Source organism: Triticum urartu, chromosome 5 (genome assembly GCF_003073215.2).
Source record: "Triticum urartu cultivar G1812 chromosome 5, Tu2.1, whole genome shotgun sequence".
In the NCBI taxonomy this organism is placed as follows: Eukaryota; Viridiplantae; Streptophyta; class Magnoliopsida; order Poales; family Poaceae; genus Triticum; species Triticum urartu.
The window spans coordinates 437,784,204-437,811,501 of record NC_053026.1 but is presented as its reverse complement, the minus strand read 5'-3'; the positions used below and the strand labels follow the sequence as shown (position 1 = coordinate 437,811,501).

General features: G+C 46.2%; 2 protein-coding genes across 2 annotated transcripts; one reads left to right on the top strand and one right to left on the bottom strand.

Moving 5' to 3' along the window:
* Window positions 1-11,419: 11,419 nt before the first annotated feature.
* LOC125509607 lies at window positions 11,420-13,778 on the bottom strand. The gene is made up of 6 exons (XM_048674614.1): window positions 13,584-13,778; window positions 13,418-13,477; window positions 13,207-13,320; window positions 13,020-13,090; window positions 12,418-12,611; window positions 11,420-11,787 (listed from the first exon to the last, which is right to left on the bottom strand). Exons 1-6 carry the CDS (start codon window positions 13,640-13,642, stop codon window positions 11,674-11,676), a joined length of 612 nt encoding a protein of 203 aa, XP_048530571.1. The 5' UTR covers window positions 13,643-13,778; the 3' UTR covers window positions 11,420-11,673.
* A 6,742-nt stretch (window positions 13,779-20,520) lies between these two features.
* LOC125509605 (E3 ubiquitin-protein ligase RING1-like) lies at window positions 20,521-22,284 on the top strand. The gene has a single exon (XM_048674611.1). The coding sequence runs from the start codon at window positions 20,705-20,707 to the stop codon at window positions 21,767-21,769; it is 1,065 nt and encodes a 354-aa protein (XP_048530568.1). The 5' UTR covers window positions 20,521-20,704; the 3' UTR covers window positions 21,770-22,284.
* The last annotated feature ends 5,014 nt before the right edge of the window (window positions 22,285-27,298 follow it).

Here is a 27,298-nt window from a genome sequence, read left to right as displayed (position 1 = left end):
GCAAGAGAAGGCCAACCGGCGTCCCCCGCGATCGCAGGTAATGGTGGTTTCCCTTGCATGTCGCAGGGACTTGTCAAGTCATGCAGTCGCCAAGGCAATGTGAGGAAGCAGAGACCCCCATGACCAATCACCCGCCACGCGTCAACCGAGGCCGCAGGCTTTTGGGGCCCATGGCGCTTCGAGCTTGACCCTTGGCTTCGCCATGAAGCCAAGCCCGCGCGCACCTTGGGCCCGGGTGCTACTGTCGGCGTCCTGGGAACGGGGGTCCCCAGACTTGCCTGCCTGCGGCCCGCGGCGTGGCTGAGCTAGCAGGCTGTACGGCCCATCTTCACCAATAAAGCACCCAAGACCCTCGCGAGGGGCCAAGCCTCGCGAGGCGGACGATGCAAGACCTCCTCCGGAGTGGCCTAGCTAGGCAGGCTCACGAGGAGCAGATATATCAAGGCGAGGCGAACCTCACAAGGCTCTCGTGACGTGAGCTGTGACGATCGACACCAGGCGGGTGCCAGGCGGGCGCCAGCGCGCACAGCGTCCTTGTTTCCTCTTTGGTGCAAAGGGGGGAAAGCGCAGCCGCGGAGTACCGAGGCATCAGACAAAGGTTGCCATTTCGGTGCAACAAGACCAAGACCAAGGACTGCAAGACGGAGGTCATCGTGGAGCCCAGAACAGCGTCACCACCAGAACTTTGTGCAGGCGGAGACTACTTTTGTCAGGATAGCTTGTACTAGTTGTCCCCCTTCAAATTAGCCCACCATTGTTGGATCCCTTCCCACTCGATATTTGGGAAGAAGACCAGGGCCTCTATAGATAGGGCTAGCCACCACAGAGGAGGGGGGATGGACGGACCTTACTTTGAGAGAGACCACCTCACACACAAGCCCACCGAGCACAAGAACGCCTTAACCTCAGGAGGCCGTTCTGCCCTTGTATTGTTCATCACCAGCCCAAGAGGCAATCCACCACCACCACACTGGAGTAGGGTATTACACCACAACGGTGGTCCGAACCAGTATAAATCTTGTGTCCTTCTGTGTTGCGAGCACATCGAGTTCGTCCGCAAGATCCTAGCAAGATAGAGCATAGATCGGTTGAAGGGAAAGACTTCGCGCGCACCCCAGTGTTCGAACCTTAAGGGTTTGTCGGGACCCCATACCCCGACAACCTACTCGAGGACGAGCGGGAGTTAAGCTTGGGGATGCTGATACGTCTCCAACGTATCTATAATTTTTGATTGTTCCATGTTGTTATATTATCAATCTTGGATGTTTTATAATCGTTTTATAGTCATTTTATATCATTTTTTGGTACTAACCTATTGACATAGTGCCAAGTGCCAGTTGCTGTTTTTTTCATGTTTTTTACATCGCAGAAAATCAATATCAAACGGAGTCCAAATGCCATGAAACTTTATGGAGAATTTTTATGGTCCAAAAGGAACACAACGGGCCCTGGCTATGCCTGGGGGGTGCCCCGAGGGGAGCACAACCCACCAGGGCGCACCAGGAGGCCCAGGCGCCCCCTGGTGGGTTGTGCCCACCTCGGGTGCCCCTTGGACCGCCTCTTTGCTCTATAAATACCCCAATATTCTAGAAACCCTAGGGGAGTTGACGAAATATTGATCCAGCCACTGCAGAGTCCAGAACCACCAGATCCAATCTAGACACCATCTCGAATGGGGTTCACCACCTTCATTGGTGCCTCTCCAATGATGCGTTGGTAGTTCTTTGTAGACCTTCGGGTCCATAGTTAGTAGCTAGATGGCTTCCTCTCTCTCACTGAATTCTCAATACAATGGTCTCTTGGAGCTCCATATGATTTAACTATTTTGCGTGTGTTTGTTGGGGTCAGTGAACTTTGAGTTTATGATCAGATCTATCTTTTTATATCCACGAAAGTATTTGAGTTTCTTTGATCTCTTTTATGCATGATTACTTATAGCCTCGTATTTCTTCTCCAATATTTGGGTTTTATTTTGCCAACTTGATCTATTTATCTTGCAATGGGAAGAGGTGCTTTGTAGTGGGTTCGATCTTATGGTGCTTGATCCCAGTGACAGAAAGGGAAATGACACATATGTATCATTGCTACTAAGGATAAAACGATGGGGTCTATCTCTACATAGATAGATCTTGTCTACATCATGTCATCATTCTTATTGCATTACTCCGTTTCTCCATGAACTTAATACACTAGATGCATGCTGGATAGTAGTGGATGTGTGGAGTAATAGTAGTAGACGCAGGCAGGAGCCGGTATACTAATCCTGGACGTGATGCCTATATAATGATCATTTCTTGGATATCGTCATAAATATTTTAAGTTTTGTCAATTGCCCAACAGTAATTTGTTCACCCACTGTTTGCTATTTTTCTCGAGAGAAGCCACTAGTGAAACCTACGGCCCCCGGGCCTTTCTTCTCATATATTTGCCTTTGTGATCTACTTTTCTCTTGCATTTATTTTTAGATCTATTAAACCAAAAATACAAAAATACTTTGCTGCACTTTATTTTATTTGCGACCTATTTATCCAATCTACTACAACCTTTTTACCGTCACGCACCAATTTCTGGCACCATTACCCGAAAAGGATTGACAACCCCTTTAACACGTCGGGTTGCGAGGATTTGTTATCTGTGTGCAGGTGTTGTTTACGTTGTGTTTCTTGGTTCTCCTACTGGTTTGATAACCTTGATTTCATATCTGAGGGAAATACCTACCACCACTGTGCTGCATCATCCCTTCCTCTTTGGGGAAATACCGATGTAGCTTCAAGCGACATCACGTACTTGGATCACTTGAGAGGACGCGTCGCCTCGATCTTGGGGAGGGCCGCGTTCACCTCACGAGCGAACTGCTTGAAGATGCGATGAGAAGCAGGGGACTGAGCGCCGCCTAGGATGCAAGCGATGGCACGAGGCTCTTGGAAGCCCCCGGCCCCGTCGTCTTGGTGGTGGTTGTCGGTGTCAAATCCGGCATATCTCGTAGTAGGGGTGCTAAGCTAGGCATCTTGGAGCGATTGTAACATGGACATGGAATTTTACCCAGGTTCGGGCTCTCTCGAAGAGATAATACCCTACATCCTGCTTTTGATTGTATTCATATGGGGTGTAGTACATAGTACATGTATCTACCACGAAATTGTTCTAATGAATATCAGCTGTTCTATTGAATAGCCTGGCCTCGGTTTATATAACACACCAGAGGCCTAGGGGTTAGAGGAGTCCTCGTCTTGGGCGCCAAGTCTTGTGGAATCCTCCTTGTATGCGGCATGGGCTACCCAAAGTGGCCCATAAGTGAACCGCCGTGGGGGTCCTCAGCCCGATCCAGCTGGTCGGGAGATGACGTGGTGAGTACCCTCTAGTCCAGGACACCCTCAGTATCCCCTTGAACCGGTCTTCAAGTTGGGGACGCTCCCCGATTCTTCCAAAGTGCTCTTTATCTTCGGTTGTCGGTCTTGAAAACTGGTTCAATCAAATCTTCCCAACTTTGATCTTGAGGATTGCCGAGCTGAATCCGAAGTGTTTACACGTCGGGCATCCGAGGAGCCCTTTAAGTTTTTGGCCTTTATCAATGCCTTGTTATTTTTACGTCACACCTCGTGTTTGAAGTTGTTCCCGTGCGGTGGTGCCCTCTTACGTCCGAGCTCCAACACCGGGCTGTATCCGAACTCCAAAGTCGGACTGTATCTGAGCTCCAATGCCGGACTGTATCCGAGCTCCAACGCCGGACTGTATCCAAGGTGTCATAGATCACCTTCGCTCGAAAAAGTCAAAGGAGTTTAGCCGAGCTTAATACCGGAAATGTCCTCTATAGACCCAGCCACTTGCATCTGAGCTTTATGTCAGATTGCTTCCGAGGTGATGCACCACCTCGGGCTTGGGCTGATTGTTTGCGGATTTTATTTCTGATTGATGCAATTTATTTACTGACGAGATATATAGCCAGTAGCCCTCAAGGTGTGTGTCAGCCTAAAATCTGAGATGCACATTAGAGGAGATAGAGATCGGCGGCTGGGCCCTTGAGAGAGGGTTTTGAGAAGTCATTGTAATATATTATCTTGATGCCGGATAAGTCCCAGATGGTACCTATTGTTGTCTGAAGACGTGTTTGCCCATAGTTCGGTCATGCTGAACACTGAGCACTTTGAATTTTCTGCATTGAATAGGCAATGCAGTAGCCCTTGAGACACTGGTCGGGTGGAAACACCAGGTCAGGGGATCGATGTGCCCCTTTAATATTAGTAAATGATAAGCCTGAAGCCCAGTAGCCCCCGAGCCTTAATGTGGGCACGGGTGGCCGAATTAAGGATCGATATCTGGAGTAAAATCACAAATTATTTGTAATGATTCTACGTATCTAAGTACTCTACATCATTAATGCTCGGATCCGCATTGTACAAAACTTTGATGCCCGATCATCAGCTTCAACCTCCTCGGCTGATAGCCGGGGAGTGTTTGTCCTACTTTATAAAGCCTTTATGAGGGCAAAGATTTACGAGAAACAAGGCAATCCGGTTATAAGGTTTTATAAATAAAGGTACACAGAGAGATATGCTATACTACTATTAAACGTAAGAAACATCTTCTAGGAAAAATAATTCCTTTATGGGTACCGTTTCCCAGGCTATCATGGTGACCATGATCGAGAAACCTCAGCTCCGATCAATCTGGGAGGAAAATATTGAGGATTTAGTTTGGGGAAAGTTCCCGAACTCTATGGTCTAATGAACCGAAATTTTCACTTCCGTCTTTGCCGACCAATTATATCCGTTAAGATGGCTAGCTTTCGGCTTCACCCAGTCTGAGGTACTAACGCGGATTACCCGGTAGTAACAATCACAAAGGTTCTCCCTTTACCGCCGAGCCGAACAATCGGGAACGTAGGGGTAAGCACAGGAGCCAGGCAACCCAGTTTGGCCAAAATCTTAAGTCAAATTGATGCATATTTATGGCTTTATAACGATAATTACGAAAAGCAGCACTTGTAAACTGAATACAAATGCCGATGATATGTTTATTTTGACTCCGTTGCGACCGTTTGTCAGTTGAAAGTGGCCCATCATCGGCTTCCACCCCCTTGTAGATGCTACGCAGGGTGTTTCCGCAATAACAAAACAACCATTAGCCGACGTCTCGGTTCCCGAAGGCGGTCGCGTTAGCGGAAATGAGACAATCAGGTATGCGGGCTTTATAACTTTCACTTAGTCATAGGAGCTTAAAGTTGGGAGGCCAGTTACTAGCCCCCGGTTAGTGTTCGGCAACAGCCGAGGTCAAGCCATAAACACGCCGGCCAATGTTATGAACGGTCCGTCATTTAACATGGGGTGACCTCTATCGATCGTATAGTTTAACACATTCATCGGATTGCTGACCAGTTTGCGCTTATTTTGACAGTCAGTTTTCGGCTTTCTCCACTGAGGCACTTAACCATGCGAGCTGGAAACACAATGGCAGTGGTGCTCCCTTCTTACATCTAGTCGAACAAAGCGTAACGTAGGAGGCAAGCACAGGAGTCAGGCAATCCAACTATTGACCAAAGACACAATTCGAAACTGATGCATATAAACCAATATCCAAGAACATTTTGCCGAGGACTCCATGGAGTACCTTGGCTTTTGAGGGGTTCGGCTCTAGTTGCAACCCTGCGTTGTTATTGTCGAAGCTTTAAAGGTGTCCGGTTTTGTACTCCAAGACTTATGTCGGAGACACACAAATAGGTTAAGAGTGCCATAAGCTCGGAAAACCAAAAAAACTCACATAAAAACTTTACATCTAAATTAGATCAGGTTTTTTGGTGTCAATCCCAAATTGGTATTAAATTTTCTCTACTTCTGTTGTGCTTTAACATGACACATCCGATCTCTAAACTTTAAGTAGGCCAGCCATCGGCTTCAACCTCCTTATACCGAAAGCGGAGTGCTTCTCCGAGGCTAGTTTAGCGGACTAAACTCGAGCGGCTTTAGAGAGAAGCCAGGCTATCTGGCTATTGACCATATACTCGAGTCAAAAAAGGAGTGGTAGAAAAAGTCTTTGCAACGACTAAGAAGAAAAGTTTTATTATAAAATGGCTCATATAATTTAAGAGCCCCCAGTTAACATGGGAAAGGAAGTGTTTTTAACAAACAATGTTTGTTGACAAACTAAGTTTTTAACACAAATATAATGTTTGGTCGAACCGAACAAGAATTAAAAAACTGAGCATGGAAGCGACTTAGCTGGTTAATGCGCTCGGTGTCGATGCGTGGCCTGAGCTTACGGCGGGACGAGGTCCCAACCCCCAAGCCAGTCCCGAGGTGGCGGAGAGAAGAGCCGAAGTGGCGACATAGCACGACCAATGTGGCAAGGTGGAACCCCCAGTCCAACCGAGGCGACGGAGCAGGCTGGCAGTATGACGCCGAAGTCCCCGGTGTGGGTAAATGAAGTGATGACGAAGCCCTTGGACCAGCCGAGGTGCCGTGGTACGTCGGTACACCGAGGTGACAGCGCTGCCCAACCCGGATCATTTACCTATGCACAGAAGATAGTGCAAGCCGGAGGGAGGCCGGTGTTGCCCTGAGAACGATCCTCACGAGGCTGATCCCTCCAGGGACCCTTGCGAGGCCGGCCCTGCCAGCGGTCCTCACGAGGCTGATTGCGCCAGTCCTTGCGGGGGTCGCGGTTGTCCCGGCACCCTCCTCGTCGGCCTCCTCCACGGTCGTAGCCCTGGTCGTTGCGCTCGGGGCGGCGACCAAGGCGCCCGTCGCGGATGGCCCTGAGCTCTTGGCAGTCATTAGTGTTGTGGCTGTGCACGTTGTCGAAGACGTAGAACGGGCGGCTACCCTTGGATGACTCCGGGTGGTCGCAGCCATGCTTCATTTCTGGTTCAGCCGCGAGCACAGTCGGCCCCTTGCGCTTCACATTCTTGGCCTTGGTTTTCTTGTCTTCTAGGTCAACCTCCGGGAGCTCGAGGAGGGAAAGGCGTCCTTCTCAGCTCTTGCGCACTTTGTTGCCATGTTGAACATCTCCAGAGCCGTGCATAGGTCCTCGTGTATGGCGAGCTCCTCTTTCATCTTGACGTCGCGGACGCCATCAGTGAACGCCGAGACGATGGCCTCATCTGACACCTTGGGGATCTTGAGGCAAACGCTATTGAAGTGCTGGATGTATTTGTGCAAGGTCTCTCCTGGCTGTTGCTTGATGCGCTGCAGGTCACCGGCAGCCGGTGGACGGTCGCGAGTGCCCTGGAAGTTGGCGACGAAGCGTTCTTGCATCTCATCCCAGAAGGAGATCGATCCCGCGGGGAGGCTCAGGAGCCATGAGTGCGTGCCATCCTTGAGGGCCATGGGAAACCAGTTCGCCATGACTTTCTTGTCGCCGCTGGCCGCCTCGATGCTCAACTCGTAGAGCTGCAGGAACTCGGCAGGGTCAAGGGTGCCGTCGTAGCGCGGAGGCATGTCTGGCTTGAACTTCCTGGCCAGACGACGCGGCGCAGCTCCGGAGTCAACGCGCGACATCCCACCGTGGTCATTGGGGCCCGCCGTGGAGGTGGTACCTGATATTGGCGCTCGCGCACCACCGCTTCGGGCGGAACACGGTCTTGACGTGGCGGTGCGGGGAGCACATGCACCTCTCCTTGCGGCCGCTGCACCACTTGGCAGCTCTCCTCGTCGCGTGCTGGCGCCCTGCGTGGCGGGTCGCGCCGTGGGGCTTCACGCCTTGGCTTGGGGACAATGTCTTGCCTGAGAGGTGGAGGAGGCGCGCCGTGGGCCACGTCGCCCGCGAAAGACGGTGGGGGAGGCGGCAAGCGGGGCGATGCAGGGGCCTCTCCGGCGGCGCTGACGAGCTCGGTGATGCGGTCCAGCCAGTCCTCGTAGAGGTCGTCGGTCGGGCAGTAGCGCAAGAGCTCGCATGCCATGAGCAATGCGGCCCGCGCGTTCGCTGGCCCTCGGTTGGCGTGAGACGATGAAGCGGCATTCGGAGTTAGCGATGAGGTGGTTGTGTGCCCATCACGCTGCACAGAACGCCGCATCGACGAAGCCTGTTGCTCGTGGGCGCGGGACCGGTGGCAGCGTTGGCCACAGGCGATGGGGAACAGCGGGGAGCATCGTCCCCTGCAGACGCCGTCTGGGCGACACGGGCGGCGAGGGCAGCCCGGCGCTCAGCACGAACTCGATGAGCATCAGCCATGGGAACGGCGAAACGGTGGCGAATCGACTGGAGGAAGAGAGGCTCCGACGCACCCCTACCTGGCGCGCCACATGTCGGATTCTAGGCTCCGCAAACCCTGGATAGATTCGAACTCTGGGGTGCGTGCGAAGAACTCAACCTCCCCAGCCCGCCTACTCGTCGCTCTCACTGCCTAGCTCAATGAACTGGAAAGAAATGGGACAAGGCAGTTTACCCAGGTTCGGGCCACCCTGCAGTGTAAAACCCTACTCTTGCTTTGTGGTGGATTAGCCTCGATGTGGGCTAAGGATGAACTAGTACAGTGGGAGAACAACCTCAGGAGGTGTGTTCTTGTGTGGGTGTGAGCTGGTGAGGGAGGAGTGGATCCGATCCCCCTCTATGGTGGTGGCTAGGCTATATTTCTGGTGGCCTTGGTCCTCTTCCCCCAAAATGAAGGCGGGAAGGGATCTCACAACGGCCAAATTCGAAGGAAGACAACTAGTACATCTTATCCTCACGAAAGGTGGTCTTCGCCTACAAAGCTTCTGGTCGTGACGCCATGGTGGGCTCGGTGATGACCTCCGTCCTGCCGTCCTGGCGGTCTTGGTCTTGTTGCATGGGAACGAAAACCTTTGGCGGATTCCTCGGGACTCCGCGTCTGCGCTTGCCTCCTTAGCACCAAAGAGGAAACTGTTGTACTGCGCCCGCTGGCGCCCGCCTGGCCTTGGTCGTCATGGCTTGCGTCATCCGAACCTCACGAGGTGGAGGCTTGCATAGAGATCTCCGCTCCTCAGGAGTCAGCCTGAGGAGGCCGCTCTTTCTTGAGGTCTTGGCCTCGTCCGCCTCGCGAGGGTCTTGTGTTGTTGATGCTGAAGATGGGCCGTACCAGGCCGTCGATGGAGCCACGCTGTGGGCCGCAGGTAGGCAAGTCTGGGCACCACCGTTCCTAGAACACCGACAACAAGGTTGGCGATTATTAGGGTGGTCGGAGTCATACTCTGCTAGAGTTGCTCTGACAGCACAGCGCATTTGTATCATGAGTGACGTGCACCTTTTTACTGAGAATATGGGAAGCTTTATTGCTTTAACTAGGTGATTTCCCCGTGTGTTGCTGCGAGAATTTAAAGATTAATTGTGGATGAATTGTGTATGAGTGGCCTAAATCAAAAGCCAGTATTATTTCCGGAAGTAACTGTGTGTGAACAAAGAGTATGAATGTACACTTGACCAATGGTGGTATAACAATTAAATTGGGGTATGCACGTACTACAAAATATTGTTAGTGAATAATGATGTGGCACATTTGGTGATGTGGATGGCTGCATGTTGAGAGAATTAGAGTTAGTGGTGATTAACTATTTAGGTAACTAGATGATACCTCACGCGTTTTCGTGGGATAGTTTACAACATATTTCAATGATATTTCTTGTATGAAACATGAATATTTGGAGTAATAATATAAGAGCTAGAACTGAAATATATATAATTTACTGTGTTTGATTATTGTATAGTTGTATAATATTTATTAAATGTAAATATCATAATAGAATAGAAATTTTAATGCATGTTTGCATGTTGAGGTGGGTCTTTTCCCATGCACATGTTGCATGATGATGTGGCATGCTTGCATGTTGCAAGAAATAGGGATAGGTCTTTTTTATGCATATTGTGTGATGAGGTGGCATGCTTGTATATTGAGAGAAATAGATTAATGGGACTGATAATTTAAATATAGAAGATATATGATCACGTCCGATTACAAACCGTCCTAAGGGAGTGTGAGCGAATGGCGCTCGGGCGCGTTTGCTCCTTCATGTAACAGCGTGAACGAGTGAATGTGGTTAAATGAAGTAGTTGTAAATTCAAGTGCAATAAATACTCTGCATATTTGTTTGTCTAACAGGTTTAAGATTAATTAAGAAAAGATGATTTCAAATCCTAATTTACAAATAGATTTAGTTCTTGTTCGCAGTGCAAATAAATGGCCTAGCACATTGTCATTTGTCTAGCAGATTTGGGTCCAAGACGATAACATTTCATAATTTGCCAAATGAGAACTTTTCATGTTCCTTGTGCAAATGACGATTACATTTCAGTATTTGCAAATTAGGATTTGTTCATGTTCACCGTGCAAAAATTGCGATTACATTTTACAATTTGAAAATGAGAAAGGTGTAACAGTTCCCGGGTGCCTCTAAACCCTCATGAATAGTAAATTTATAAAAAAAATATCTAAACTTTTAGGGATCAAAGATGAACAAATATTTGATGTTCTTGCAAAGTTTCAGCAACAAATAACCTTCGTGGGGCTCTCACCAGAAAAACAAAATCACTGCTCAAAAATGTACATAAACTTTGAACAATAATTTTGTTTTTTTAGGTGAGGGCTCCTTGAATGTTATTTTTAGCTAAAACTTTGCAAGATCATCAAAAGTTTGATCTTGTTTGATGTCCCAAAGTTTCAGATTTTTTGTTTTCTTAATTGTTTTGAATTTACTATTTATAGAAGGTATAGGGGCATCCGGGTACTAAAAATCCCATCTCTTTGAAAATTGGGATTTGTTTATGTTCGCCTTGAAAAAAAATGCCCTAGCACATCGTCTGCTTTCTAGTAGGTTGGGATTAATTAGACCTAATACAAAAATCTAATACGGAATGCATTGAAGAGGCTGACGTCAGGTAGGCACTTTTGACAAAGAGCAAGCGAGCTCGGGTACTCTTTGGAGTTTCCGGTCCTATGACCTTCTTTGGTTTGGAGGAATTTCATAGGAATATTACAGGGTAGGATTTTTATAGAAATTATTTTTAGAGTCCTTTGGTTCATAGGAATGAGTTCCATTCCTATATAGGATTTCTTTCTATCCTTCACATTTCATAGAAAAATAAACATGAGCCTAGACTCAATGAAATTTTTTCTATGATGCGAATCAAATGTCATCTGTTTTTTAGTCCTACTCATAGATACATGTCATTTCATTTTTCAAAAAAAATCTACTTCTATGATAATCATATCCTATAAACCAAAGAAGGCCTAAGGCTGCTAGTAGTAATGAGAAGGGTGGACATTCGTTTGGCCAGCGGTCTGAAGCCAACCAACAAGGCACGGGCCTACTTAGCGCAGAGGTCTGCCATACAATTACCATCCCTCGGAACACTGCGCCTGAGTAGGTGCACCTGCCATACAATTATGATGTATGCCCTCAGCGTACTCTATAGAATACAGTACTACTCAGTACTAGCTAGGCACGTAACCGCAGAATGTACTGGGTGGAAATACAGTGCAACACACATACACATCCATTCTTCAGATGCAGTGTTCTTAATATTATCATGATCACAAGGTGCTTCAGATCCGGGCACCAAGCACACCACCACCATTTCTTACTGTAACCATGGGGTCCTTCTAGTTCATAGGGCACAACGAACATATTTACAAGTTGGCACTTAGAAAGAAGGAAAGAAAAAACAGCAATATATGTACAACAGGGGACACTTTGGGCCGTGTTTTCCTCCAATTTATGTGAACGGTCATTTCTCGGCGTCTGATCCAGCGTGGGATGCTGGGTTTGGCTTGAACTCCTCCTCGAGGTTTTCGATGACAGGCTCCACCGCGGCGTCGATCTTGTCGCTGAGCGCTTCAATCTGCAACGACTAGACGGTCAGCAGGGAAATTTCCTAATGCATAGTACTAGGGACGGTAGAGAAGAAACCGTCTTTAACAGGATGGAAGGATAGCATATGCATTGATCTCGAATCAAGATGCAATGCGTGCCATACCATTCAATTTTAGCAATTCTAAAATAAATTCAATTTTCCTTGTATGACTGCAGAAAGTTTGAAATTTGAGCTATCAAAAGCGTGTTCGGAGAGAAACTGAGAAACCATAGAAACAGTCTATATATGTACTACCAAGTAAAGTAAGCACATGCTTTCCCCATCCCAAAGTCTTCCAATTCTTTTGTTTGCAGTAGAAGCATGACCGCAGATATGTTACTGAATATTTCGTTGATTCCTTGCAAGCAACAGCTAACTTAACGAATAATCTGAATTGGTCAGAAATTGCTCTTGCATAGTTGTATATATTATTCCTAGCAGTAACTTTCACTAACATTTAATGTTCACACATGTAGGATGTATACTTGTTTATTATCCCTAAAATGTATATACAACGTAAGCAATTATATCATGTATACTTGTTTATTATCTTAAAAATGTGTATATAATGTAAGCAAGAACATCATCAAGCAGGAACATGAATAAGTCACCACGAACCTTCTTAATCATGACTTCAGCCTTGTGTGCATCCTTATCGACTTCCTCCGCAATGTACTCAAGCTCCTCGGCCAACTTGTGCAGGGACCCATCCTCCGGTAGGGAATTGGCCACATTAGCAGCGAACTTCTCCGTCACCTCGGAGGCCCGCTCCAAAACGTCCAAAGCAGTTTCCACGTTTTCGATCGCCTTGTCTAATATTACAAATCAATGATTTCAGCAAGAGCTTGATTTCAAATGTCAATGCCCAAAAAAAAAAAACTATTCCTGAAGTCATGGGACTTTGCAAGGTTAATTCCAGGACTCTGAAAGTCTGAACCTTCTGTCGACTGAAGAATATGACTTTGCAGGATAAATATCAGGTGTGGTCTAGCTTAGAACCCTAGCTACTTTGCAGAATTAGTTCGATCCCAAGAACTTGCATCCGGATTGGTGAGTTGGTGTCTGAAATCCATCCCTCTTTCAGTGCCTATCTATCGTTCTTGTGTTGCGAATATCTGAGGTTCTGTTCTAAGCTGTCCGCAGGATTGGTAGCTGTATTGTGTGGATCAAAATCGAGACGAAATCGTAGTATTGGAGTGTGTGTGTGTGTGTGTATGTACCTTCCATCTGCCTGGCCCTCTTGTAGAACGGCACGGCCGTGTAGACTACGCCTCCGAGCACCATCTGCACCCTGCGAAAAAGAGCATGAGAGAAGGGGATGGTCAGTCGCGAACTCGCGATTCATCCCACAGGAGCCGCACAGATTACAGAGGTACAGTATGTGGCACTGAGCCCGTAAATACCCACCAGATAGGTAACATCGGCAGCGGCGAGAAGCCGAGGCGTCGGCGGCCCGCGGCGTCGACGGCGGCCGCGGCCTGGTCCGCCGGAACCACATCAGACTTCCCGAGGAAAACCCACCTATCAACAGAGATCAAAACCAAAATTTACACAAAATCCACGGGTTGACTTGGCCCAGCGCACAAAATACCCGAAGTCTTGATAGGAGTAGACGTACCCGGAGTCGATATCGCTCGGATCCGCAGCAGAGTCGCCGGCAGATGGCTTCTCGCTGGTGCTGCACCGGAGGAGGAACGTCGCACGAATCAGGAAAAAAAAGGGGCATCAAATTGCATCCCCCAATCAACCATGAATTGAGAAGAAAAAATAAGGTGGCCGTATACCGTGGGTCTTCCTGGGCGGGCAGGGCGGCGGCGGTAGGCGGCAGGGCGAGCGTCGCCATGGATTTTGGAGGGTCGATTCGAAGAGCAGAAGCTATGAGTGGACGGAGGGGAAGAAAGAAAGGAAGCAGGAGACGATTTGCGCGTGAGAAATGTAGGAGTAGTGTGGTGTGGTTGGTAGCAGTGCTTAATCATGTGAGGGTCCGAGTCAGCATTAAATTGCTAGCGCAAAATCTGTACGATCTATGTACGACAAGACTCATCTGGCTGTGATGGGCCCAAACCTCGGGAAACGGGCCTGTCGCTTATCGTACACATCGTATGATAAAATTGATTGTATGTGAGGCAGTTTCGATTGCAATGTGAGTAGAAACAAATCTTATCTGTTTTTGACGCGAAAACAAATCTTATCTACTACGTACACGTGTGTTGGGATTAGTTCTACTTCTACAGTGAGTTTCTGCAAAATAATGCAAAAGTGCCCAAGAAAACAGTAAATTAGCAAGAAAAGTAGAAAAATGTTCAAAATAATCTGAGTTGTTTGTGACAAACATTGACGAGTGTTTCGACTGCGTGTAAAGTTTTGTGAAGAAAAAACATTTGTAATGCTAGAGACAAAGAAAAACATATGCTTAAAAAATACTACTACTATTTTTGAAAGCATTTTAAGCACTAGCTTTTTTTCCTTGGACCTTTGCGAATGTCATTCTATCATAAACTCTTGTTTGCCGGCAAGAAAACAGTTTTTGTTTTTAAAAACAATAGTTTCTACATTTTCTGTTCATCTGGGTGCATGGACCCGGGAGTAGAATGACACTTTCGGTATAACGCGCGCTTGTGCTAAGCTCAGGTATCCATGTTGCTCGGATATGGCGATGTTTCTTTTACGTAGTTATCTTATTGAAGACATTGTTTGGATATGCCTAGTCTAATTCTTCAAGTGAAAACCAACTCTTCAAGTGAAAACCAACGGCCGTGCTTGAGCGTTGTTCCCTTTCTGAATGCGTTGTTGTTGAAGAATCTCGTTGTCCATGTGATGTCAAGTGATGGTTGTTGCGGGTATGGTTATTGTTGTAGTTTGTTGATCACGGATCTGACCGCTTGGAGTTTTTTTTTTCTCGTCTTATATAACTTTGCTATTTGGTGTCGTGTTGTTGTGTGTGTGCACGTGTTGGTGTTGGTTGTGTGCATCTTACCTATGCAGAGGTCGGATGTGTGTTCATTGTGTCTGTATCCTCTTGATACTCCATTACAAGCTAATAAAATTCACCCTTTATCAAAAAAAAGTATCCATGAGAAAATACGCATTGAAGGAAAAAACCAGGGGAAAAGGAGCAGTTCCTGGCTCCCAAAAAAATCAGCTACCGGCATTTTTTTATAGATATCAAAAATATTATTTATAACATGTTCAGATAACTATGAAGATGTATAAACTTGAAGCAAGCGTTGTCTACTATACCAAGTTAACATGAAAACTCATGGGTAAAATTAAGGTCTCTAGAAATGACTATGGAATCCACTTCCAAGTGTATTGCTTCTAGGACAACATCCACTCCAATGAGCAGATCCAAATGTATATGCCCTTTCCTACTTGTTACTTCAAAGTATCACATCATCTATGGTCATAAACTGTGGCAACCAATCTTATCTTAATTAACAAACTTGCTCAGTTCATGTCTTCCCACGAAAATAAAAATTCCATAACATTCCAGCTGCGACATACAAAGATATACTGATTTGTGCGAGGGCAGGCCAGTAAGAGATCTCCTTCGATGAATTGCTAACTAAAGAGTATAAATAAGGCACCTCCAATACTCTGTAATTACAATAAACCTTAAACTGCAGCAAACCATCTTGGAGCTTTGGATTGAACCTGGAAAAACAGAAAAGAGCAGTATTTCGTATCAAATTCGCAGGTTATGAAACACATACAAATTCCAAAATCATTTGTGGTTTGGCAGAAACAGGATTTAGGTCAAGCCTATCATAAATTAATTACTCATGAAATAGCCCAGTAGGTTCTCTTGTTTGCCGGACTCTGAAGCTTCTTATAAGTTCTTCAAGTCAAGTTGATTCAGAGATGCGTAAGTAGAAATGTAAAAGCATTCTATGATAGATTTCTTCTACACAAAGGGGACGGTATAGACATATAGAAGAGCTAAGGCAAGCGTGCAATGACAAACGGCATGGATAATCTTATTTCAAAGAACAGGTAGATGGATAATCTTGCAGTGATATCATCAGCACAACATTGTTCTAATAGGGGAACCCCCATCTACCTGACCAAAAATAATAATATTAAGCAGCCCCATGATTCTTTCACCACTTCTCTGTGGAGAAATGAATTTGCAGATCCTAACGGGCGGTTGGTGCTTTGTTTACCCTTAACTCTTGCCATGGTCTCTTCCCTCAGCGGTGCTAAGCACAGAGGCGCTGGTTCTTCTTCACAACAGCACGCACACGCTTGGTCTTACGAGCCTTTTTGCCAAAGCCCCCTAAATACGGGAACCTGATATCAGATTCGTGTGCGTGTATTTTCTCTCGCAGATCACTCAGATATGAAGGAATGGCAGCATATTCATGAAGCATCAGCCCCCTTGTCCTACAGCAAGAAAGAAAGATAACATTAGGCAATCATGTTGCACAGTGGAAGTTAGGGTACCGGTGATACTTACCATTGAAGATTATGACAATATGTCATAAGATGATCTGGAAGCGTGAAAGGCCGCACGGATGGACGAACCATCTTATTCGAATAATGCACCTTTGTGTACATTGTTGTGTGCTCAGAAGAACCACTGCCTAGAGAATGCAACACAACGGGATCCTTGTTTGATACATATGAGTAAACAGAGTTGCCGCTGATGCAAGGGAGGTTCATGGTGGAGATCGACAGGCAGCGGTCTTTCCCTAGGAACAAGGCCTCATCACCAAGGCTGTTCACCGGAATGAGATCCCCACCATGCACGTTCACCTGAAATAGCGTGACGGTGAAGTATCGCCACCACTCCATCTCAGCGCAAATGTCATAACCCATTCGATGATGTTGCACGGCTAGAAGCATGCGTCCCCCGGACTCCACGAGGAAGTAGGAGGATCTGAATATGTCAACCAACTCACGCGGGACATGAGCGACAACTGCCCCGCGTGGATTTGGAGGGTAGAGCTGAACGAGCTGCCCTGATGCCGGTATGGTGCCGTACAGCCGGCCTTGGAAGGGCAGGGTGTTGTGGAGCATGATGTCTCGATGGATCACCACCCAGCTAGGGTGGCCTTGGCGCGCACAGATAACCATCTCTGCGCTGGTTAACCATGCCACAACGGCGATGGATGTGTCGGCGCGGCAGACAGCGGCGCTCAGCAGTGATGTGAAATTGTTGATCTCGGTGTGGAATATGGTGGCGAGGGGAGGGAGCTCGACGATGACACGCGTGAAGGGGTGGAGCACGCGCACCACGGAGCTGTCCTTGTCCAGCGTGATGATGAGGCCGTCGGTGATGCCGACAATCTTTTGGCGGTGGAGCTCCGGCAGGCGGACGGCGAGGCGCTGGCCGGTGGATGTGTGGAAGAAGGTGATCTTGCACGCGGCTGTCACCGGCACCCCGTCGCCGTCACAGAGCGCGACCCATCCGCGCGGGCTGAAGCGCTTGTCCAGCAGGGTCGCGTCTCGTGGGCTGGCCGTTGAGGATCGCCACGGCGAGCACACGGCGCGGAACCTGATGTATTCTGTCACGTCCTCTGCGAGCAGCCGCAGGGAGATGAGGTCGGCGATGTCCCAGGGCAGGGACGCCCAGCCGCTTGTCGGGATGGAGGTCGCCCGCCGCTTGCAGCTGCCGGCGGGAAGCATGCAACAGGATCCCCTTTTACGGTTATCTCCTAACCGCGCCATTGACATCGCCAGTGGGAAGAACTGCCGCCGAGATATAAGGAGGCGGACACAAACTCCAGGCGATTCCACTTCTTCGATCGTATATATGGCGCTACGAAATCGGAATTAATCTGTGTTCGTTTCTGGCTCCAACTCGGATACTTCAATGGAAGAGGCGAGTCTGAACAGGAACGAGGTAAGTGGCAATTTGTGGATTAAGAAGGCTTTTTCCCCAGATATCAGCTTCTTCAGTGGAAAGAAAGAGGAACTAACAAACTAAGGGCATCTTTGATTCATAGGATTACAAAAACATAGGAATAGAGAAAACGTAGGATTGGAATGACATGTCCATTAGATCCCTATAGAATTTGCGTTTGTTTGATTGTGTCACGAGAAAAACAAAGAGTTTCTTTCAAGAGGTTGAAATGGATGTTAGAATTCCTGTAAAATATAGTATAAATGAATTCTTAGGAAAAAAAAATCCTATACGATTCAATCCTACGAATCAAACGATCAATATAGGAAAAATTCTTAAGGATTCTGATCCTTCAAAAATCCTATAAAAATCCTTTGAATTAAAGAGACCCTAAACAGAGAGAACATACTCTTCTTTAGTTTGTATAGATGATGATGAATTGTAAGCTCCTCTGGATCTTCCATCTGGCCTTTCATCAGTGAGACAATGAGTCTGTCAAGTTTAGTGAATGTCAAACTAAAGAGTGTACTGTGCTTTTCTTTCCGTTTAATGAATGTTCTTTAGAGAAGAAAATTCAAACCAATTACTTTTCCCTGTTTCTTTTTCCCCGCATATAAGTTTTATCCGAAGTCAAATTTCATCAAATTTGATCAAATTATAGAAAAAAGTATGAGGCGTGCAATGTGCTACACGTCGGCCATTTGATATTTTAAAAAGACCGTCCGCGTCGCGAGTCATCCTATGTATGATGCTCATCATGTGATCATTGTTCCCTCATTGCAACAAGAACCTTGTCGACATGGCACGACATCAGTACGGCGGCGCGGTCAGATGGGGCGGCGCATCATCGCGAGCAGGGGAGCGGAGCTGCGCGTCAACTAGCCGGAGCGGGGATGAGGTGGAGATGTGGCGGTGTGGTTGCTCGTGGCGCTCGTCTCCTGAAACTTCAGCTCACCAACTTTTACGAGAAGACTATTTTCTCGTAAGAGTGTGCCTACGTCTCAATCGACTGAAATTTAACCAAGTCTGTCAAGTGACATTACATACAAGAGAGAAAAAGAAAACACTGATTTTTTTTAACAGATCTCAATGTAAGATCTCATAGATATAATATCGACTGAAACTTAACAAAGTACTCGACTGAGACTTAGACTAGCCACAATGGAGAGTAACATATACTAGTAACATACACATATCCCTAGACTATATTACTATATAGTACAACCTTCCTTTCTTCCCTTGTTTATTGTATGACACATTATCAAAAATCCTAGTATGTGGCAAAGTCTATCAATAACTATCTTACAACCATTGGAGATGCCCTAAGAAAAATTGTCTTGGGATGTGTTAAATTACTACCTAAGCTAGCCTTAGACTAGTCACAATGGGAGTAACTTAACTACTCTCTCCTTCCATCTATATAGGGACTAATACGTTTTTCGAGGCTAACTTTGACCAAATGTTAGAGCAATAATATATGACATGCAACTTACACAAAGCACATTGTCAAATTCGTACGTGAAAGGAGTTTTCAATGATATAATTTTCACATTATGCATGTCATGTATTATTAATCCTGTTAATAATCAAAGGATGTCTTGAAAAACGCATTAGACCCTACATAGATGGAAGGAGGGAGTAGTAACATCACACATTTCAATACAAGATTGCTTATGTGGCAGCTAATTAATGAGGAGAGAGGGGTTTGTGGTAACTTACCTAGTTACTGTAACATCATACATTTCAAAGCATAATGAGTCTATAGCCCAAGACTAGTCACAATAAGAGTAACTTAACTAGTAACATCACACATTTCAATACAAGATTGCTTATGTGGCAGCTAATTAATAAGGAGAGAGGGGTTTGTGGTAACCTAGGTAGTTACTGTAACATCACAAAAGACATAATGAGTCTATAGCCTAATAAATAAACTCTTTCATGATACTCCCTCTGTCACGGTTTAGAAAGCGCGTTTGGAAATTCTCTGGGACCTAGGTGGTTATCTATTGGTTGTGAGATGTGCTAAAAAATAGCATTCACACTACGTATGCATATAGAAATTGTATATCAGAGTACTAATTAGCTACTAGAAATAAATGCAATGTGCCCTAAACCTTATTTATTGTGGAAATGCACGTAAATTTAATTGTGAGGGAGTACCACTAATATGTTACTACCCACTATGGAGGTAGTAACATAGACTAGTAACATCGGCAGGTTACTACTCTATGTTACTCCACACTGTGAGCAGTCTAATAAATGAACTCTTTCATGATACCACTCATATGTTACTACCCAATATGAAGGTAGTAACCTAAACTAGTAACATCGGCAAATTACTACTCTATATTACTTCTCCCTGTGAGCAGTCTTACAAAATTGCCCCATGTTTGTATTTAGTATCTTGCCACAATAAACAGCAGCGATCTTCTCCGTTGGGAACCAGCAATACACGGTGAAGCCCGCACCCGGATATAAGCAAATCCATTCGCCTCTCTCGCCGCGAAATCTCGGCCGTTGGGTCACGAATAGACGGTTAGGATACCGCGCCAGGAAGCTGTGACGTGCTACGATTATCGGAGAGCATGGAGTCCAGACGTACATGCACGACCGAGTATTTCTTCCACTTATTTTACAACCGTTCTTGACTTTGCGTACACCAATTCCAACCCCAGTGCTGCGATACGCGCACAAAAGGACCGCGGCGACAAGATCACCCACCACACCGGCACGTGGGCCAGGATCACTCTGTCGGTCTCCACGACCCACCTGTCAGCGACAGACACCGCTTTGTCTCTGTGCGTTCCAAGTGTTCCCACTCGCTGTCTGTGCTCTCCAGCTCCACCCCAAGTTGAACCGGTGCCAAACTTCACCAAACCCAACGACGACCAATCCACTCCACGTCTCCATCTCCACACACACCACTGCCCGCCCGCCCGCGCACGCGGGCCATTCCATTCACCCCCCCCGCCCCGCCGATGCGCGCCGCCGATCCCGCGCAGCAGCAGCAGCCGCCGCAGCCGCCGATCGATCCGCGCTCCGCGGTAGCCTAGCCTAGCCATGTCCCCCCACACGTCGTGGAGCCCCCCGCTCCCGGGCGTCGTCACGCTCAACTGCACGGACAGCGCGTACGAGTGCCTCCCGCTCTGCCCCGGCCTCGACTGCCCCGACTACGCCGCGCCCCCGCCGCCGCCGCTCCCGCTCGCCCCGGCCGCCGTCGACCGCCGCCTGCCCGTACGCCTCCTCCTCACCGTCTCCCTCCTCTCCGCCTTCCTCTTCCTCTCGCTCGGGCTCGCCACGCTCCTCCTCTACCGCCGCCGCCGCGCCCTGCGCCGCCGCCGCCGGGCGGCCGCCGCCCAGCTGCCACACGGCGAGGGGTTCGGCGATGGAGGGGACGAGGAGGGAGGCGGAGGCGGAGGGGTGGTGCACCACGTCTGGTACATCCGCACGGTGGGGCTCGACGAGGCCACCATCGCGTCCATAGCCACCAAGGAGTACCGCGGCGTGGGGGCCGGCGGGGACTGCGCGGTGTGCCTCGGTGAGTTCAGCGACGGCGAGCTCGTCCGCCTCCTCCCGCGCTGCTCGCACCCGTTCCACGCGCCCTGCATCGACACCTGGCTCCGCGCCCACGTCAGCTGTCCGATTTGCCGTTCCGTCGTCGTCGTGCCATCCAGCCTCCCGGCTGCGGCGACTGATGCCGAGGCAGAGGGCCGCCAAGTGGAAGAGCACCAGGTGTTTGACGAAATGTCCCCGTCGGAATCACTGCCCGAGGGTTCTGAGGATTCCGATGCCTCGTCGGACACTCAAAGTGAGGACACCCAAGTTGTAGCAGAGGAGAATGGAACTGCGACGCCCAAGCCAATACGGCGCTCAGCCTCCATGGACTCGCCGCTGTTCCTTGTGGTTGTGCCTGAAGGTCAGGGTGGTGCTCTGCAGGCTAATCGCAAATTGCCGAGTGGTCGACAGATGAGCATCTTCAGGGCGAAGGAAAAGGAGGCAGCAGGGACATCTTCATCCTCTTGTCAAACAGGCGGGTTCAAGATTGGCAGGTCCATGTCAAGCAGTGGTCGGGGATTGTTCTTCTCACGGAATGGGCGCTCCACTGGCAACGTGCTGCCACTGTGAGTTGGTGTAATGTTACTGTCAAGAGGATACAGCCTCAGCAAAGCCGGGAGCTGGTAGTGTATCAGTGTCTGTTAATAGAGAGTTTACACGGGATAGCAGTGGCTCGGAGAGAAAATCTCATCTGAATTCTGAAATCTGTGAGTTGACCAGAGTAATTATCGCGTGATAAGTATTTCTTGAGTGGATGTGCTCATGTTAACTTGCATGCCCAAGTTTCCTTTACCACAATGTCAACATCAAGCTCTGGTTAAGTGAATTTTGGGGAAGAAGCTGAAGGTTGGCTTGTTCATGTAATATTTATGTTGCAATCTTGCAAAGAGTGGACCACTGCCTGCTTCAATGTATATTGTTTCTAGAAGGGGGTGGTGCAAATGTAAGAATCTGTCCTTTGGGGAGGGGCTGCCCTTATTCAGTCTGTAACAGTGGATATCACTGAGCACATACCGAATAAGACTTTGCACTAGTAACTGAATATCTTAAGAAATAACAACTACTTTGCATCATTGTTATTTGGATGTCTAGTGAACCAATGTAATACCAGCTTTCTGTGCGAGTTCTTGTTGTTGGCAGGATATGCGTGAACTTGAAAACACAATGCTGTTGTTTGCTCCTGTGGTCAAGGAGGAAGGTGCACCAGAATGAGGTACCTGATTTCTCTTGTCAGCCCTTTCTCTTTTATGTGTTGGTATTACTTGTTTTTTGCTCGAACACGTGCCAAAAGGTGTGAAATTATTTATTAGAAGAACACTTATCATGTTTATGCTATTAGTAGACTGCAAGAGGAAACCATATGAAGCAGCCGTTGCTGATGCTACTGAAATGGCAAGAAATACCTTGAATACATTACTTTGTGGTTTAGGGAAGCAACCCTTGGTGATGCTTTTGGTAGGCATGTATTCAGCATGGAACAGTGGAGATGATCGAGCTCGTATAAAATAAGAACTACGTCCATGTTTATTATTTCCATAAGGGGATGGTGCGAATGTAACAAAATCAAGAATCTGTAGTTTCGGGAGACTAGCACTTGCTGATGCTTTGGGGGGATCAACAATCTGTAATTTGGGGACCAACACTTGCTGATGCTATAAATAGGCAGTGTTCAGCATGGAACAGTGGAGATGATCGAGCTTGTATAAAATAAGATCACGCCAATGTTTTATTGTTTCCAAAAGGGGACGGTGCTAATGTAATAAAACATTGAATAGATACATTATGGAGGCTAACACCTGCTGACGGTTGGATAAGGGGGGACCAACACTTGCTGATGATATTGGTAGGCATGTGCTTGGCATGGAACAATGTAGATCACCGAGCTCGTATCATACAAGAACCTGCACTAGTAATTAAACATTTGGACATTCGGTAGGCTGTAGGCTTATTTATCATATGGTTGTTTCGGTGTGAACTACTTTTGTGGCAGCATATACATGGACTCGAAAATGCAATACTCCCTCCATCTCTAAATAGATGGCTTATAAATTCAGTTAAAAGTTAACTATTTCTAAGTTTGACCAAATATATGGAATAAACTATTAATAACTACAATATTTAATAAATACACTATGATTCCTCAAAAAAAAAACTATGTAATATCTGACGGTGGATATATTGATATTTGATTTGGTATTATTTATACCGGATAGCTGCAGTGGCTCGGAGAGAAAATCTCATTCTCATCTGAAATCTGTGAGTTGACCAGAGTAATTATTGCGTGATAAGTATTTCTTGAGTGGATGTGCTCGTGTTAACTTGCATGCCCAAGTTTCCTTTATTACAATGTCAACTTCAAGCTATGGTCAAGTGAATTTTGGGGAAGAAGCTGAAGGTTGGCTTCTTCATGTAATATTTATGTAGCAACCTTGCAAAGAGTGGACCAGTGCCTGCTTCAATGTTTATTGTTTCCATAAGGGGGTTGTGCAAATGTAAGAATTTGTCCTTTGGGGAGGAGGGGCTGACCTTATTCAGTCTGTAACAGTGGATATCATTGAGCACATACCAAATAAGACCTTGCACTAGTAACTGAGTATCTTAAGAAATAACAACTACTCCCTCCGTGTCAAAATATAAGACGTTTTTGGACACTGATACAGAGGGAGTACTTTGCATCATTGTTATTTGGATGTCTAGTGAATTAATGTATACCAGCTTTTGTGTGCGAGTTCTTCTTGTTGGCAGGATATGCATGAACTTGAAAACACAATGCTGTTGTTTCCTCCTGTGGTTAAGGAGGGAAGGTGCACCAGATTGAGGTACCTAATTTCTCTTGTCAGCCCTTTCACTTTTATGTGTTGATATTGCTTGTTTTTTGCTCAAACACGTGTCAGGAAGTGTGATTGTTTTTTTTTTACTAGAAGAACACCAAGAAATTGGAAAAGCTTACAAGGCGAAACCTCCAAAGCAAGGGAACCAAAATCCTGTGCTAGCCAAGAGCATAAAAGCTAAAAAAAGACATGTTGGTATTTCTTTGAACTTGTGAAAACCTCCGTACAGTTTATGAAGTCTATATGCATTTCAAATATAATGTGTATTGAATACTATTGCAACATTTTGTCCTATTGCTTACGACCATGTTTTTTATTTCCAAAAGGGGATGCTGCAAATGTAATAGTCAAGAGTCGGTAGTTTGGGGAGACCAACACCTGCTGATGCGGGCCTTTGGGGGGGGGGGGTCAATAATCTGTAGTTTGGGGAAGCAACCCTTGCTGATGCTATTGGTAGGCATATGTTCAGCATGTAACAGTGGAGATGGCCGAGCTCGTATAAAATAAGAACTACGTCCATGTTTATTATTTCCAAAAGGGGATGGTGCGAATGTAATAAAATCAACAATCTGTAGTTTGGGTAGACCAACACTTGCTGATGCTTTGCGGGGATCAACAATCTGTAGTTTGGGGAAGCAACACTTGCCGATGCTATTGGTAGGCATGTGTTCAGCATGGAACAGTGGAGATGATTGAGCTTGTATAAAATAAGACTATGCCAATGTTTTATTATTTCCAAAAGGGGATGGTGCTAATCTAATAAAATCAAGAAACTGTAGCTTGTGGAGACCAACACCTGCTGATGGTTGGATAGGTGGGGGGAGGGGACCAACACTTGCTGATGATATTGGTAGGCATGTGCTTGTCATGGCACAATGTATATCATCGAGCTTGTATCATATAAGAACTTGCACTATAGTAATAAAGCATTTGGACATTCATTAGGATGTAGGCTTATCTATCATATGGTTGTTTCCGTGTGAACTACTTCCGTTGGCAGCATATACATGAATTTGAAAATGCAATACTCCCTCCAGCCCTAAATAGATGGCATATACTATATTTTCAGTTAAAAAGTCACCTATTTCTAAGTTTGACCAAATATATAGAGGAAACTATTAACAACTACAATATTGAATAGATACATTATGAAGATATATCTAACGGTGGATATATTGATATTGATTTGGTATTTTTTATCTTCATATTTTTGTATATATGCTTGATCAAACTTAGAAAGCATTGAGTTTTTGACTCAGTTTTGTGCCACCTATGTGGGGACGGAAGGAGTACTGTTGTGTGCTCCTGTGGTTAAGGAGGAAAGATTCACCAGATTGAGATACATCACTTCTCTTTTGTGTTGGTATTTCTTTGAACATGTGAAAACTTCTCTATAGTTTACAAAGTTCATGTACATGGTAACATAATGCATATTGGATACTATTAAAACATTTAGGGCCTTTTTGGATAGGGTTGATTTAATCCAAATTAGAACTAAGTAACAACTAACAAAAAATATCTATGCAGTCCACCTCATCTGAAGACCCCCTTGGGCACCTAATAGTAAGCATCCCTAAGATTGGCCATGGTTTAGTCTTTTTAGTTTATGACTAGTTGGGTATGTGCCATTCAATGTTACTTTGATTAAAACTCGAATTTAGTTGCTATTAAATTCATATTTTGCTAAGGTATGGAAAAATAATTCAGAAAGTAATGAATGGACAAAACCATTGACTAGAATTACTGTAAGCTATAATTGAACTTGATGGTTTCATTTCCTTGGCTGAACTAAATTTTGTACTTGTGCCATTTATTTTTCCGTTACAGCCAACTCATGTGTCCCATTTTCTCTAAACAATCCTAATAACGGAAAATGCTAATTAAACTAGTCCCATGCGGCCATGCCCTGCTTCAACTACCAGGGACAATCCCTACTCTGTTATCAAGTTTTTAATGGTTTCTGGAATAAATATGGAAATAAGCAAACATAACATGACCTCCAATTTCTGTTTTTTTTATTACAACCATTTTTGTGCCGATGAAGGTGCTAGGTGCGTGTTTATTTTCTATATCTATGCTCTTTTTCCTAGCAGTAATCTCTCTCCTGTTGAAGTGGCGTAGCCAGCAATCTGGCAAGGTATGGCTTGTGAAGTACCTTTAATTTGCCATGTATACCTAGTATATATAGTATATATAGTACATCTTTGAAGATTTGAGCTGAGTTGCATATAATAGGTACCTCCGCCACACCTTAAAATAGTTCCTGCCTCCGCCAGGCCTACTGGTCATCGCATTATATGGTAGGTGCACAGTAAGGAACAAGTTTCCACATGCTTAAACGAGTTGGAAACATGCTACTCCCTCCGATCCAAATTAATTAAAGTTGTACTAAAGCTGCGTCAATTAATTTGGATTGGAGGGAGTAATTTTTTCTTGAATTTGGTAGGTAAAATATATTTAGTATCATCTTGATTATGACAAAGCATGAGGCTGCTGCATCAAAAGTCTTTTCTATGTCTTTGCTCTCCAAGCTATATTGCACATTTACACCAGAGAACTCGTGAATATCAATTGTGAAATAAAATGGCCATCTGTTCACCTAAGTATCAGTAACTTTATCGGTTATATAGAACTCAAGAATTCATAATTATCTTCTCGAAATTACACATTTTTTTCTTCGAGAAAACGCAAAGATTTTGCGTTTCATTTCATTGAACAGAAAGAGAGTTTAGCAGTACAGTTCTCCGAGCAGGAGAATTACAGGGACATAGTGTAAGAAATTAGTGGACGTCCCAGGTCCTCGGGAGGATCAGTCCCAGGCCGGTGGCGCCTGCCCTGACCCAGAGCGTCGCCTCATCTTTAATTCTTGCCATGAGCTGGGTAGCGGAGGGTTGCGCGCCGTCGAACACGCAGGCGTTCCGTTCCTTCCAGATCATCCAGGCCGTCAAGTGGATCGCCGATGCAAGCCCTTTCCGCATTCGTTGTGGCGTGGCTTGCTTGGCGTGCCGCCACCAGTCCTTGAAGCAGCTGTCCTGGACCGGGTCGGGCCGCCGACAGGTCAGGTGTAGCCAAGTGAAGGCATCGTGCCAAATTTGCCGCGAGAAGGGGCATGTGACCAGCAGGTGCTTCATCGTTTCCGGCTCCTGGTCGCATAGGATGCAGCGGGAGTGGTGCTGTACCTCAACAATCATACATGTTACCCTGCAAAAAAAAACATTCATACATGTTGTTTGAGAAAGCATGCTAAGCTCTGGTCATCAAACATCTA

Bases quoted from the DNA above. Each gene is read 5' to 3' on its own strand.
- LOC125509605 (XM_048674611.1), top strand. From the start codon at position 20,705: ATGTCCCCCCACACGTCGTGGAGCCCCCCGCTCCCGGGCGTCGTCACG.
- LOC125509607 (XM_048674614.1), bottom strand. From the start codon at position 13,642: ATGGCGACGCTCGCCCTGCCGCCTACCGCCGCCGCCCTGCCCGCCCAG. The intron at 13,478-13,583 runs GTATACGGCCAC...CCTCCGGTGCAG, and splicing joins CCCGCCCAGGAAGACCCACG to CACCAGCGAGAAGCCATCTG. The intron at 11,788-12,417 runs GTTCGTGGTGAC...TAGTCGTTGCAG, and splicing joins CTGAAGTCATGATTAAGAAG to ATTGAAGCGCTCAGCGACAA.